The sequence below is a fragment of the Glycine max genome, chromosome 17 (genome assembly GCF_000004515.6).
Source record: "Glycine max cultivar Williams 82 chromosome 17, Glycine_max_v4.0, whole genome shotgun sequence".
In the NCBI taxonomy this organism is placed as follows: domain Eukaryota; kingdom Viridiplantae; phylum Streptophyta; class Magnoliopsida; order Fabales; family Fabaceae; genus Glycine; species Glycine max.
In genome coordinates this window covers 11,382,155-11,396,759 of record NC_038253.2, presented here as the reverse complement: position 1 = coordinate 11,396,759, position 14,605 = coordinate 11,382,155, and the positions used below count along the sequence as shown (strand labels likewise).

General features: G+C 27.7%; 1 protein-coding gene across 1 annotated transcript; it reads left to right on the top strand.

Annotated features, from left to right (window-relative positions):
- The first annotated feature begins 11,759 nt into the window (after nt 1–11,759).
- On the top strand, nt 11,760–12,524 carry LOC100500518 (alpha-amylase inhibitor/lipid transfer/seed storage family protein). The gene has a single exon (NM_001248582.2). The coding sequence runs from the start codon at nt 11,820–11,822 to the stop codon at nt 12,213–12,215; it is 396 nt and encodes a 131-aa protein (NP_001235511.1). The 5' UTR covers nt 11,760–11,819; the 3' UTR covers nt 12,216–12,524.
- The last annotated feature ends 2,081 nt before the right edge of the window (nt 12,525–14,605 follow it).

The following is a 14,605-nucleotide window of genomic DNA, read 5'->3' as shown; positions in this document are numbered from 1 at the left end:
GTTAAAAGTGGTTCATCAGAATTTGGTGAGAGCCTAGCTTAATTAGCGATTCGCAAGGAGAAACAAAATCACTATCTCAAACTCTAAGCTATCCACTAACATTTTCTTCATAAATCACTTGAAGGACAACAGATAAGGATACTGCCATCTTCACTTCCAGTAACATTTTTCAGAAAAAACATTCCTACGAAGGCTGCTATCAGTGAAATAGAACTCCACCTTTATCTAACTATGGCTTCACCATTTATTAAATGGGAATCAAAAGAATGCGAGTGAGGGGAATAGAACTCTTGAGAAGGTTGGGTTTGTTTTTGAATGGAAAGAGCAAAGTTGAGAAGAAAAAAAACATTTGTACAATAGAAAATCTATTTTAGATTGATACAAAAGCTACTCCAATTAGCTTCAAATTGAACTTCCATTGCCCTTTTTGATTCACATTTCAAATCTGCCTCCGAACATCTCTAGAATGCTGAAATTGCATTTGTGATGGCTAAGACTCACGTCTGGCAGTTGTAATTTCTAAACGAGGAAAGAAACGCACTTCTGCACTCTATGTAGTTAAAAAGAAATCTTACATGATTAAAAAGTTAAACATCCCCCTCTCCTGGAATTACATTTGGGTTATTGCTTCCTGCACTTCAATAATTGCTTCTTGCACCCTTTTGGAATGTTTTTTTTTTCGTCTGTTACCTTACAGAATGACCATTCTAGAAGGCAAAAGGTGTAGCCAATCCACAATGTAATTTTACGGAAGCCAAGAAAGGGTGCAGGAAGCAACAGCCCTATTTTTGTTGAGCTGATTTTTAAAGCCCAAACTATCTTTGATGGAACCTTGCTGTAGCACAACTCAAACATGCCGGGCCAACTGACTGGGTTTTCATTTCGACATTCTCTGCTGGGCTGGCATGCTTGGGCTTTTCTTCTTATAACATGGGGCTCAGCTGAGGCTTTGGGGATAAGATTATAGCACTTTAAAGAAGTGGTGGTAATCTTCCATAATCATTTTTTCATACCTTGACATACATTTTAACCTATAACAAATACGGATTTCTATAGGTTCTAATAATTTAAAATTAATTTTATCAAAATTTAAAACAAATAAACCCAAATAATTTATCTTCCGACAATCTGGTAAATGTAGAGATGGAGAAGATCAGGATAAGTTTGAAAAGAATTTTAGAAGGTCGCATAATGCAGCTAACATTGTTTATGATCAAACAAGATGGAATAAAGTGTGATAGATACCTTGTGCGGATGGTTGGGTTGAAAATAAAACTAATTGAACTTCTTAACACGGATCTACTGGTATGGGTTTGGTTATGAGGCATGATGGGAAATGGTTTGCTGGTTCCATCAATAAATTACCCTACATGCTTATTATTGTTTATAGATAATATCACTATAGATTATACGATTATTTGCATCTATGTGAGTACAATCAAACAACTGGCAAAACTTTTAGCGGAAGAATTGGTATCGTATCATGTGTAAAATTTCCTTTTAATTTCAACGGGAATTACCAAATTAATGAATAGAATTAAACCTTTTGATTCAATAATGTAAAAAAATATTTTGTGAGTTTTGGACTTCAGAAAAAAAACTAACAGAACACCCCCCCCCCCCCCCCCCCCCCCCCCCATTGAATCAAATACTAATAAACAAATTAATATTCCCGACAGCACATGCAAATTTTACTTTCGTGGGATTTCTGAAAAATTGTCGTATACGCGTGTGATACAGTTTCTTGGCTGTTAATACAATTCCACAATTAGTTTGAAAGAATCTTCTTACAAATGCTAAATGAAATGACAATGTCCACTGATCGGTGCACCAACCATATGCTGAGAGACTGATAATGACTACTCCTGGTTGCTCAAATATATTTCTCGATATACCCACTAATTACTTCCAGGGAAAGAGTTCGTACCATTCCGTCCGAACCTATAGTTTTTAATGAGAGCTCTTTTAAGTCTTAAAAGATCTTTAAACAAAGTAAAATTTATTGCATGTTTGACAGTAATATTTAAGGAGTTAACATCTTTTAAGTTTATATTTTCAAGATTTTAAATTGATAGTTTTTTGAAAATATAAACTTAAAAGATGGAATTTCTGATTACATGCTTAAGTTTTTTTTTTTGTAATTTTTTTTAAGAAAAACTCATTAAAAGACACTAAAAATTAAAATGGCCATGATTAGAACTTTTAAAATCATGACCACATTTTTTTTATCGAATACAAATTTATTGTTCCAAGATTTATAATTAAGTATTCGTAATATTCTATTATAATATATTAAGATTTAAGTAATTATAATTTTAAAAAACTACTTTCAATAATAACAAAAAATACAAGTATTATCAATAATATTTTATAAACAATGCATATATTTAAAAAACAATATAATTTTTTATATAAGTTAATTAGTAGAATATGAATTTCTTTTATTTGTACTTCTTGTAATATCTTTGTTTTTTAATTAAATAATTTTTTTTTTCTTTTCAACTCATTCTCATCCGCATTTTTTAATTATTCAATTAATACAAATTTAAATTTTTTGTAGCAACAGTAAAATATAATATATCACATTTTAATAAAATTTATCACCTAAAAATATAAAAAATTAAATAATAATTTTTTAAAAAAATATATTAAAATTTTAATAACTTCGATAATTCGAGGCTAAAACTGCCTCATTGATCTTGCAGTTGTCCTGACCCCTGACTAAATATAATAAAAGCATTTTTAATAATTTTGTAAAAACACTTGTATGTTTTTTTTTTTTCCAGAGAAACCCACGTACTGCATGCCAAATTAATATGCACAATCTATGTTGTCTTTTATGGTTCTTCATCAACCACTTGCGCTTAATTTAGATTAGCTTGTATTCCACAGCACAGCTCATGTATCCTTGTCTATATGCTATTGCTTGCCCTACTGGTTGAGACTTGAGATTATCAAGAACTTCGGTGATTCTAGAAAAGGAGGAGAGAAGAGTTAAAAGTAATCTTATTTATTCAAATCTTTTCAAAATTATGGCCAAGTCTGAGGTTTAAAATCAGGAGTGATTCTTATTAATTTGACAGAATGTTTGTTGGAGTAGTATTGACATTTTCAGTTAGAGACATTTTTGAAGAGCAGAAAAATACATCTACATATGCTTTGCATTTTCTGTCCTAGATAGATATTATAATGATTAACACTAAAATTCCATCACAGGTGCATAGCTTGGAATGCTGATAATGGAAGAGAATGAGTATATCACGATCATAATCAGCCCCAAAAGTCAATACTATGATCTAGTATTCAATATTAACGACCATAATATTAAATTTAACGTATTTGTATCGCAGGTGCTGCTATTTTCTATGACATTGGCCTCTTAGATCCACATTTTCAGCAGGAAGCAATTTGTCAAATATGATCACGACTCATGACATGATAATTGTGATTTTATTTGTTTTGATTCATCCCGGCCCCTCCTTCGTTCTGGATGAAGCTGGAACTGGAACCATTCTAAAACTTGTCCTCAACAGACAATAACGCGTACTATATAATAATATTTTATGTCTTTTAGTTTATCAAAATTTTATTTGTAAATTATTTTTTCAAAAAAAAATATGCAATCTTTTTTAGTTTTTACTCACACTTCTTTATAAATTTTAAACACACTAAATACTTAATAACAATGATATTCAGTATAAAACTTTAAAAAGAAAATATAAGTAGACGATAAAACGTAACAAATTTTACTTTTCTCTTTTCAAGGGTGATTTTATGGAAATTCCATTCATACGTAACCCTAACATTTAGCAATTTTCAATACTTAATAGCCATATTTGAGGTCAACATTTACTACTGAATTTTATCCACGTCTTTCCTTCTTTTTTGCTAAGAACATTGTGAGGTGACTTTTTCGAATTTACGCGTTTATGCTAAGCTATCTATTGTCGTATACAATCTTCTTTTGTAGAGTTCGGATGAAAATGATGGTTCCTCTTTTAGTTAGATAAACTTAACCATAGGATATCTAAACTTGTGGTGTTAATAACGAGATAATCCAAATGGCACATTGGAGAGTCATGGATGAACGCAAATGTTGGAGAAAAGCTGGTCCTCCAATGGCCTACTAGCCTAATAATGGTTTTACTTTACTCCATATTTAATGGTTTTTCTTGGAGATACGCTGATCTAGCCCACAGGTTTCATGCTAATTGCCGATAATACGCCAAAAGAGTGCACCTTTGCCAATTGCATTCGGTTTGTTTTTTCCGCAGCCTTAATAGAAATTACGAGTCAACCATCTATTGAAATTTGAAGTTGCGCGTTTAAATTATTGTTTACTGGAAAAGGACTTATACACACCCAATCTTGGGTGCCGACTCGTGAGCAAATCATTCTATATATCCTTATAGTTGCTATTTTATTTTTAAAAAATATATTGTTAAAAATAAAATAATAAATCTCAATTTCTAATTAAAAAATCAATGATCAATATATATATGGAAAAATATAAATCATTATTTATTTTTAAAAGACTAAGATCTATTGTATACTTTACCTAAACCAGTTTAAAGGAGGCAAATCCCCAAGTTTTCAACCTATTGTTAGATCAAGTAATGAATTTTTTATTATTAGTTGATATGTTAATGGAATAATTAATTGCTTCCAAATTAAAATAGGTTTTGTTATATTTCTTCAGTTCATTTTTTTAAAGAAAATATTTCCTCTGTTCTTTTGTATCTATCTTTTAAAATTTTATGTAAAAATTTAAAAGTGTAATGATTTTTTTTATTCTAGTAAAGGTTATGAAGTTTTCTATTCTACCCTTATTCATTTATACTTTACAGTAAAAAAATATGTTTTAATTAATTAAATATTACGTGGAAAGTAGGGATATAATTATCAAAAGAATAATTAATGTTTTTTTTATAAAATTAAAATATCTCTATAGTCAACTTTTAGAGACATAAAAATCACCAAAATGAGTTTTACTTCTTCTAATTAAATCTTCTTCGTATTGATGATTAGAAAATTATTATACATAAAAAATTCAATAATCTATTAACTGTGCTAGACTTTATCAGTGTAATCAATATTATCTTAAATTTTGAAAATAATAAATAAATAAAAACAAAACACTTTTAAAATTCGACAATTTTAAAAAAGAACATAATGAATATATTATAATAAACCCAGCTTACGAATCAAGCAAATCATAACGCTATCTCAATGTAATACAAGAACGCCACGACTACAAACCTCAAAGCCCTAAGTACGATAAATCATATATGTGATTCTGGATCATACCATTTGGATCGATTTTCAAATGACACGTAACTATTTTCATCTTGAACATGTAATAATTTTTCCATAATCAAAAAGCTTTTTTTTTGTCAAAAAACCAACTGTTAATTATTAATAGACAAAGAAATGACCGTAATATAATTTTTTAAGAGTTTAATTTTTATATATAGTTAGCATAAAAAATTTATAAAATTTATACCATTAAATAATCATAAATCATTCCAAGCATGAGTCTAAAGTAGTAAATATTATAATATTTAATAAATTTGTCTATATATTTATTCAACTAATGACTTAAAAACTCATACTTGTAGAATGATATTTTTTATGAGTTGAAAATCTATTTTTTTTTTACATTATGACAGTGAGTAAAAAATAAACTGATTCAGTCATTAGAAATTAGTTAAGAGAAAAAAATAATCACTAAATAAACTAATTCAAATACGAATAATTCTGAGCATGAAGTAAATAAGTTATATTATAAAATTATTATAGGATATACTATTTTTGTCTCATAATAAGTGTCTAGGAAAAAGAAAAAATAAAGTCACAAAATAAATGTTATTTTAATTTTTTTAATGTAATATTATTTTTTATGCTTAGCTTTTTAATGTAATATTATTACTACGATTAGTTTCATAAAATTATTATCTTTTTTAGTTTTTAAGATAACATTTATGATGGAAAATTATAGAACATTGATACATATATAGATACAGATTATAACATGTTGAATAAATGGGGTCATGGCCCCCCTCATTTTTTTAAAAAAAAATTCATAAATAATACAAATATTTTAATTATAATTTTTTGTATTGTTAATTTTTAATTATTAGATAAAATTTTACTCTATTTTAAAAGGTTTTGTTACTTGGCTTGTTTGGCTTTTCTTTGCGGTTCCAGTCCACGAATGTTAAATAAATATAGGATAAAATTTCAAAATTAATTTAATTTTAATGTATTTTGAAAATTTTAAATTCTTTTATTAGTAAAAATGTAGAACATATTTAATGATATTCATATAAATAACTTAATTTATATTACTTCAACATTAAGCAACTCAATTGATTTTCTTTCCAATGAGTAATTTTTATTAACAAGTTGTTTAACACACGAATATTTTATTTCTCTTTAGTAATTTATTTGTAAGAATCAAAGACAATAACAAGATATTTATAATATTCGTATATCTTACGCAAACAGTTGAACTAGATTCCTTTGGTAATAGTTAAGCAATTCATGAGTAATAATTGTTTATATAAACAACTTTCTCCAATATTAAGTATCTCAAAATCACATGTGACACATCAAAACAATATTTTTTTTTTGTTAAGTATTGTAGATGATGGTCTAATAAATTCTTTTATTAATAGAACATATCATATTCAATTATGTAACCAATATAGAGTTACACAACTATATTATAAGAGTATAATGGTTAGACATTAGTAATATAAAATAATTTTACATTATCATTTAATTATAAATCATCATTTACATGACTTTTAAGTTAATTATTATAAAAATCAACAAACTTATTACACATTAATTTATTGATTAGATGATTATGTAAAACTATTTTGCCCTATTAATGCATATTCATTTTTCTTACATCATAATATTAGAAAACATGTTTTGATAATTTTGTTTGTTTCTTATCACATAAAATGAAGTTTTATTTATTTATTTTCATGTATGTTAATTTGTATTGTATGCATAAAAAATGTAATTAATTTAAATATTTGTTTACATTATTTAATTATTTTAATTTCTATTATTGACCATTGTCAATGACAAATAAAAATAAATTTTTCAGAAAATTTGTCATTATTGACCTCTTTAATTTTCAATCATGGGTCCATCTCTGATGTTGAATATAACGATAAAACCTAATAGATTATAAAAGACACACCTAAAGTCGCATTATCCCAAGAACATGTTTGATAATATAAACCCTTAATTAACTTTAAGAGAATTATTGTCTGCTTTTCAAGGGATTGTTTAAGAGAATGTAACTAGGAGGGAGACAACCATAGAATATAAATTTCTTAATGAGATAACAAATTTATAATCACCTATCAGCGGATAGGGACCTCTCAATTCTCATAAGATTATTATTTACTGAATGATTGATCCAACCCATTAGAGTCAATTTTATCTTTAATTCCATCTAAAAACAATCTATAATTTACATATGATTATGTTGATCATGATATCTTTAATCATCTATCGATATCGATGATGTTAAAAGATAATTTATTAATTATTGATTGATACTAATCCACAATAAATATTATAACAACTTATTATTGGTTAAATGGAGTATAAGATAAAAAAACAAGTAGAGTTGTGAAATGAGTAAAAAAAAAGTAAGACTTGTTGTAGTATTACATAATTAATGCGTACATGGAGCTCATGTTATGATTTTAATCAATGGTATTGTTAACCCAAGCTAATTGATTAAGGAATTAATAACAAAAAGTTTTTATTGAAAATTATGTTAGGAACGTATTAAAAATTTCACTAGAATGGGTTAATAATATTTTTAACATTTTTTGAGGACATTAGTTAATATTTATCATAAATTATATACCAAACAATTATTTTTATTTAATAAATAAAAAAATTTCAATTAGTGTTTATATATTCATGGGCAGGTTATAATTTCAATTAAAAATAAAAGTGATTATTTATTAATAATATTAATAATTTTAATTTTTACTCTTATAAATAATTAAAAGTATTTAATAAAATTATGGGCAGGTTATAATATAAGTAAAATATATGTTTAGAGAATGAATAGAAATCAGGAAAGTAAGAGCATTCGACGAATAGTTATCTACTGAATGTGACGAATATATGCTTATGTTTTATTGATATAATAACAATATATTGCAGTAAAAAATAATATACTGAATGCCCATAAGTATCCCTATGTTTTGATAATCTACGTGTGACTATCATCAGACTATGTACTCCCTACGCAGCGCGTTGCATGGATTATCCGTAGAAAAGTACAATTAGCATATTTCTTTCAACATATACACATTTGTACATAATAAGTGTTATAACTCATGTTTAATTAATTCTTACTCATAAAAAAAAAAATACACACTCATCCATGTGACATCACATATATATCCAAAAGATTGAAATTTGCGGATGAAAAATATAAATTAATTTAATTTAAGTTTTTTATTTATGCAAAAAGTCTTTTGCCCTTCTTCATACTTAATTCCTATGAATAAAAGAAAAATACACACCCGTCAATGTAACATCACATATATATACAAAAGGTTGAAATTTGCATCTTAAAATAAAAAATATAAATTAATTTAATTTATTTTTTTTTAATTTTATTTTATGCGAAGAGTCTTTTGTTTTAAGCATAAAAAATGCAGGAGAATGAAGATTTGTATGATTAAAATCGCATTTTTGTAAATCTATAATATTCCAATATAATTTCTAATACATATATCTCCGACATAATTTTTAATACATATATGATTTCTTTATTATTAATTCTTTAACCAGTGTGTTTAAAATAATATATATTATAGTATATAACAAGCTTGATTTATACTACATATGGTGAGCCTTCAAGTGATCAATTTGAACAAAGAATAATCAATAGATGAGTAAAACTATTATCGTAGGATTCTAAAGGCAGATAGATGATACAAAAACCAAACAAAAAATGATACATAAATTAATAATCAGTAATTTTTAAACAAACTGCAAAGCCATTGCTATCTGCATGTCACGTTGCACTTGTAGGTCCATGATTCCCGTGATATTTTGAATGGTTTCAAGACAAAACATTAATGTTCTGGATTAATTAATGAATCATGTGTTAAACACTTAAACGTAACCTACAATTTTATTTTTGTGATCGTGAAAGCCTCTTTTTTTATATTTTATAAAAAAAAATATTACTTACTTCAACTCTGTATATAAAAAATATCTAATTTATGAAGATAAAAAAAATTAAATTAAATTATTTTTTTAAAAACTATTTATATAATTAAATAATTTAAGCAGTACACTCTCCTGTCATTATTATAAAGGCCTTATTAATTCAACAAGATTAAAAATTTAGTTAATTTAATTGAGGACGTTAAATTTTTCTTAAATTATTTTTTCTTTCCAAAATTATTCATATGAAGAAAACTAACCAACATTAATAAATTATATTTCTCACACTATCGCATTATTCTAGAACTAATTTTAATTACAGTTATTTTAGTAAAAAAATAATTAATATATAAGATATTTTAAATTAAATCTAATAAAAAGAATAAAATCATACCAACCATATAACAAGAACCCGAGAAAGTAGTTATATTTAAGGAAACTATTTGTAATTTATGGGATAAATTTTCAATTAATATGTGTGACTTATATTATTAATATCTCAATAAATACATCTACTTTAATGAAAAATGAGTGAATATATTATGATGCATATAATAAGGAGCAGTCTAAGAGAATCAATGGTTGAGAAGGTTTTGTCAATTACTTTGCCGAAATCAAATTGTCACGATTAAACTGTATCACTTTGAGAAAATAACATACAGGAAGACACATGGTTATGATTTCGATTATACCTTTAATTTCCCTTAATTTCCATTCTATTTGAATCATCATCAAACTTCTATTGCAAATTATTCCTCTCTTATAGGTCGTGTGCATACAAGTATGAACCTAATAATAGCCACCTTGCAGTGATTTAAGCACAAACACCTCCCACCGGGTAACCTAATTCTTCGACTAAGTTTATCTAGACTTCACACTTATGGTTCCTATGCTTTTTGACCTTCCAGATCACAGAGATCTTGCATGAACTATATTTGGGTGACGATTGGAAGTACACACCCTTCTTGGTACTCTGTTAGGGTACTGACAACTAACCATGGATATGCTTTGTATTTGTCAAGGACGCCAAGCTGACATACATGAGTCTCTCAGCCCAGTGAGAAATCACAACTTGGCACCTATTCTACCCCAAAGGACTCTGAAATCTTACGGACATCCCTCAAGTACCATGTTGTAGTCAACCCAATTATTTTCGTAAGTTTTGACACCTCACACATGGCTCTCATTACTAGGACTTGTCATCCATCCATGTCAATGCTATGTTAGCATCAAAATCCCATGCCAGTGGTCAATGTTGTCATGTCAACGATCAACTAACGGACTTAACCAATACTAGTGCAAAACATACATTTTGGGTCGTCCATTATGCTATCAATTATATGCAAACCAATGCTAAAAAAATAAGTGGTATAACATTCTGTAAATAGATAGAGACTTTCTGCATTGTTCACAATTTTAACTGATGCCAAAAGTATTTTAGCATCGAATAAAATTTTAATCAATATAAAAAAATCTCTACATCAGTTCAAATTGATTATTATAATCAATGTAAAAAATTATGATTTATTGTAAAATATTTATTATGTTTTATACACTTCCCAACACACACATGCCTACACGTAAGCATTCACACTCACACATATATATATGAAATTGGTTTGAGTTGAATATATATAGTTTAAATTAATCTTATTTATTTAACAAATTTAATTTATAATTCAAATTCAACTCATTTAATTTATAAATCAACTTTAATAAATTAATTTTTGATTGCTAACTTTGTGCCTCTGTGAGTTACTTTGGACTCCAATATAATGTTGATTATCCATACACATAAGGTTCCTAGGTTTCTATTTTCAAGGCCAAGTGACAATTATGTTTCACCGGTTTCTGCCTTTCACATGATCAGAGTTCAGCTGCATTATTATTATTAATCACACTTGAGATCAAAGGCGTTCAAATATGAACACCTACTGCAAACCCGTGTTTATAATCAAACTTAGGGAATGTTTAACTTAAAAATCGTGGCTCGTCGATCTGCTGACATGTGTATATGTAGTCCTGTACATGTAACGATTACTCAATTAAGCAGACAACTTTGATAAGCTAAGTGTGATTAGATGCATATCGTAATTTCTCTGCATGTTCTTCGACGACAGGAGTTGAGTTGTAAGAGACAAATACAGAGTAATGAGAACAATCTTGAGCCCTCGTAATTATTCATTCTCAATAATCCATGAAAAATGACAAAAACCCGCAATATCCTATGCGTTGTTGAGATTAATCAAACTACTTTGAAAAATTTCAGAACAACGTATGCGTGAAATGATTTCAATTTTCATCGACTTGACAACTAACCACATTACAAAATTCTTACATGGTTCCAAACTAGATATTATATAATATCATATTCTTTCTTACATGCTGACCCGCTGCCAGCTTGTCAAATTTTCTCATCCAATGGGCTCACTCACATCATCACATGGGCCTGGAAATAAACCTAATTATTTTAAACCTTAAAATTTGAAGACACGCATCAATCTTACCCTATAAAACCCTCACTTATTCTCTCCAAGCTCATACACCAAACCAAAGTAAGTGTTCTAAGAGTGAGCAACTTCAAAACACCATAGTGAGAAATGACTTCCAAGGGTGCAATTCTCTTGTGTCTCAATGTTCTCTTCTTCACTGTGGTTAGTTCCACATATGTTCCATGCAACCCACCCCCCAAAACTCCCAAACACCCACCTGTCCCAAAGCCACCTTCCCCAAAGCAAGTTTCTTGCCCCAAGGACACTGTTAAGTTTGGTGTGTGTGCTGATGTGTTAGGTTTGATTAACGTGCAACTAGGGAAGCCACCAAAAACCCCATGCTGCAGCCTCATTCAGGGTCTTGCTGATCTTGAAGCTGCAGTGTGCCTTTGCACTGCTCTCAAGGCTAATGTGTTGGGCATCAACCTCAATGTTCCAGTGAACTTGAGCTTGCTTCTCAACTACTGTGGAAAGGGTGTTCCCAAGGGATTCGTCTGCTACTAAATCAACACTTCTAATGTGTAGTTTCTTAATGTTAAGTATGTCTTAAGGTTCTATATTTTGCTATATTCGTCATTCATCAATCTATGAACTTTGTTGTTTTGTTTTTCCGTCTGGCACGTGCCATTTATAGCCAACGAACATTTCGTTCGCAATTGGTTATTATTATTATTATTATTATTGTGATGGTTGAAACTTGAAAGTCTTCTCGTGGTCTTTCTTGTAGCCTCGCTCACACTACTCCTTTTGTATTCTAAGTGAAAATTTATACTAATAAAAATTCTACATTTAAGCTAAGATGCATTATTTATCACTATTCCTTTTCCCCATCTCCTATTTCTTTTCTCAATTTCCATTTTAGCATTCTACAGTACTTATGAAATCTTGTAAATGTATGGCTTGACAGTGGAATGTTTGGGTAACTTGTAGGAGCTTAATTTTGGCTTCAGACTTTATTATCCCCATTCTACATAAAAACAATTAGAACTCTAATAATGTAGAGACAGGCTGCTAGCTGAGTAAAATTATTCTTCAATTGCTTTTTTTTCTTTTCTAAATCGAATCAATAGAAAGACTGAATGGAAGCTTTTCAATAATCTTCCGAATAAAGAGAGATCGAAGTGTACAAAAGGAAAACGACAAAGGTGAAGATTTTCACTTTCAGCAATGAAATAATTTTAACAAAAATGATGCCGAGAGTTTAAATATGTTGGTGGTACCTAATTTAGATGTTTTTTTTTTTAGTCTTGGAAAAATATTTTTAAATAATATTTGTAATTTTGTTTTGGTCTTTATTATTTTATTTTAGTTCTTGTAGTATTTTTTTTTTCTTATTTTGGCACCTATAATATTTTGTTCATTGAGAATAAGTTCCTTTTAAAAAAATGCTAGGGACTAAAAGCAAATTATGCACATATTAAAAGGATCAAATCAAAATAACAAAAACCAAAATAAAAAAGAAAAAATTTGCAAGGACCATTTTAAAAAAATAATTTTACAAGAACCAAAACAAAAAAAATGACATATAACATGGACAAAAAATATATATATAAGCCTATAATGAGAAATTGTTTATGTAATCTAGGATATGTACTCCCTCTTGTCTCAATTATAAGGAAAAAAAAGGATATACTTCACATTTAATAAGAAAATTAGTTAATTTTATTAAATTATGTTATTTTTAATTAAAAATAATAATTTTTTTAAAATTAATTCTTTTTTATTAGAATTTGGTATTAAGTATAATTTTTTAACCTTATTATATGAAAAATATTTTGAAGAGAGTCTCATTAAATAAGACATAAATAAATGATATTTACTTATATTTGAAATAAAAAAATAATAAGAAACTTTGTTGTTTATATTAGAGCCCAAATGGAGTAATCAAGATTTATTTAAGTCATTCTCGTAATTGAAAAGTTGAAAACTTGTACTTGTATTTGTTTTGATTTTGATCGATTTTGTATGCCAATACCATTTTGATTTGGCATATTGTATTGCTTGTTTAGATTAGAGTATGTATGTTTAGCATAGTATAGCTATGTAAATCTACAATAAGCATGATATTGAACTTTATCACTAACTTTTTAATTTGTGGTGCATTTTATTCCTAACTTATTATTTTTTTTGATAAATTTCACTCTAATTTTTTAATTTTTGACAAATTTTATCTCTATCTTTTTGACAAATTGTATCCTCAATTTTATGCTTATTAATGGATAAATAATAGAAAATAAAATTTACAAATTTCTTAAAAGTTATGAGTAAAATACACCAAATTAAAAAATTAAGGATAAAATTCGTCAAACAATAAAAAAATTGAAAATAAAAATACATTTAGTCCTTTTTTTTTTATTAAACTTAGGATGGTTGATTACATGGTGTTGTAACCGATTAAACCAAGTCCCAAGGCTTCTTACCAAAATAACATGTTACTGTTATAATCGATTATCAATCAATTGCAATCAATTAGACCAAGTATAAACTGAGTCTTGAAATAAATAATGCTACTGATTTAATTGATTATACTTATCAATTAAGATAATCAATTACATCATGAACAAAAACATGTTCATACAAGAATGCACCTTCAATGTTTTAATCTATTGCCCCTTGAGTTAATCGATTACATCAGGTTCCTTGTGGTTCTTGTAAAAACAGTGCCTTACTGTTTTAATCGATTATGCACGTAATTTAATCATTAAAATAATTAATCTAGAGCTTACCCTGAATCAACCAATACAAATTTAATCAATAGCATACTTATATTAAGTGATTATTTTACTTAAATTACGAGATATTATAAAAGTTCACAACTCCTCGTTTGAACTGTAACACTCATTCAAAAATCATGAGACCCACCTTCTTTGAGAGTTTTGAAGCTTATCAAGAAG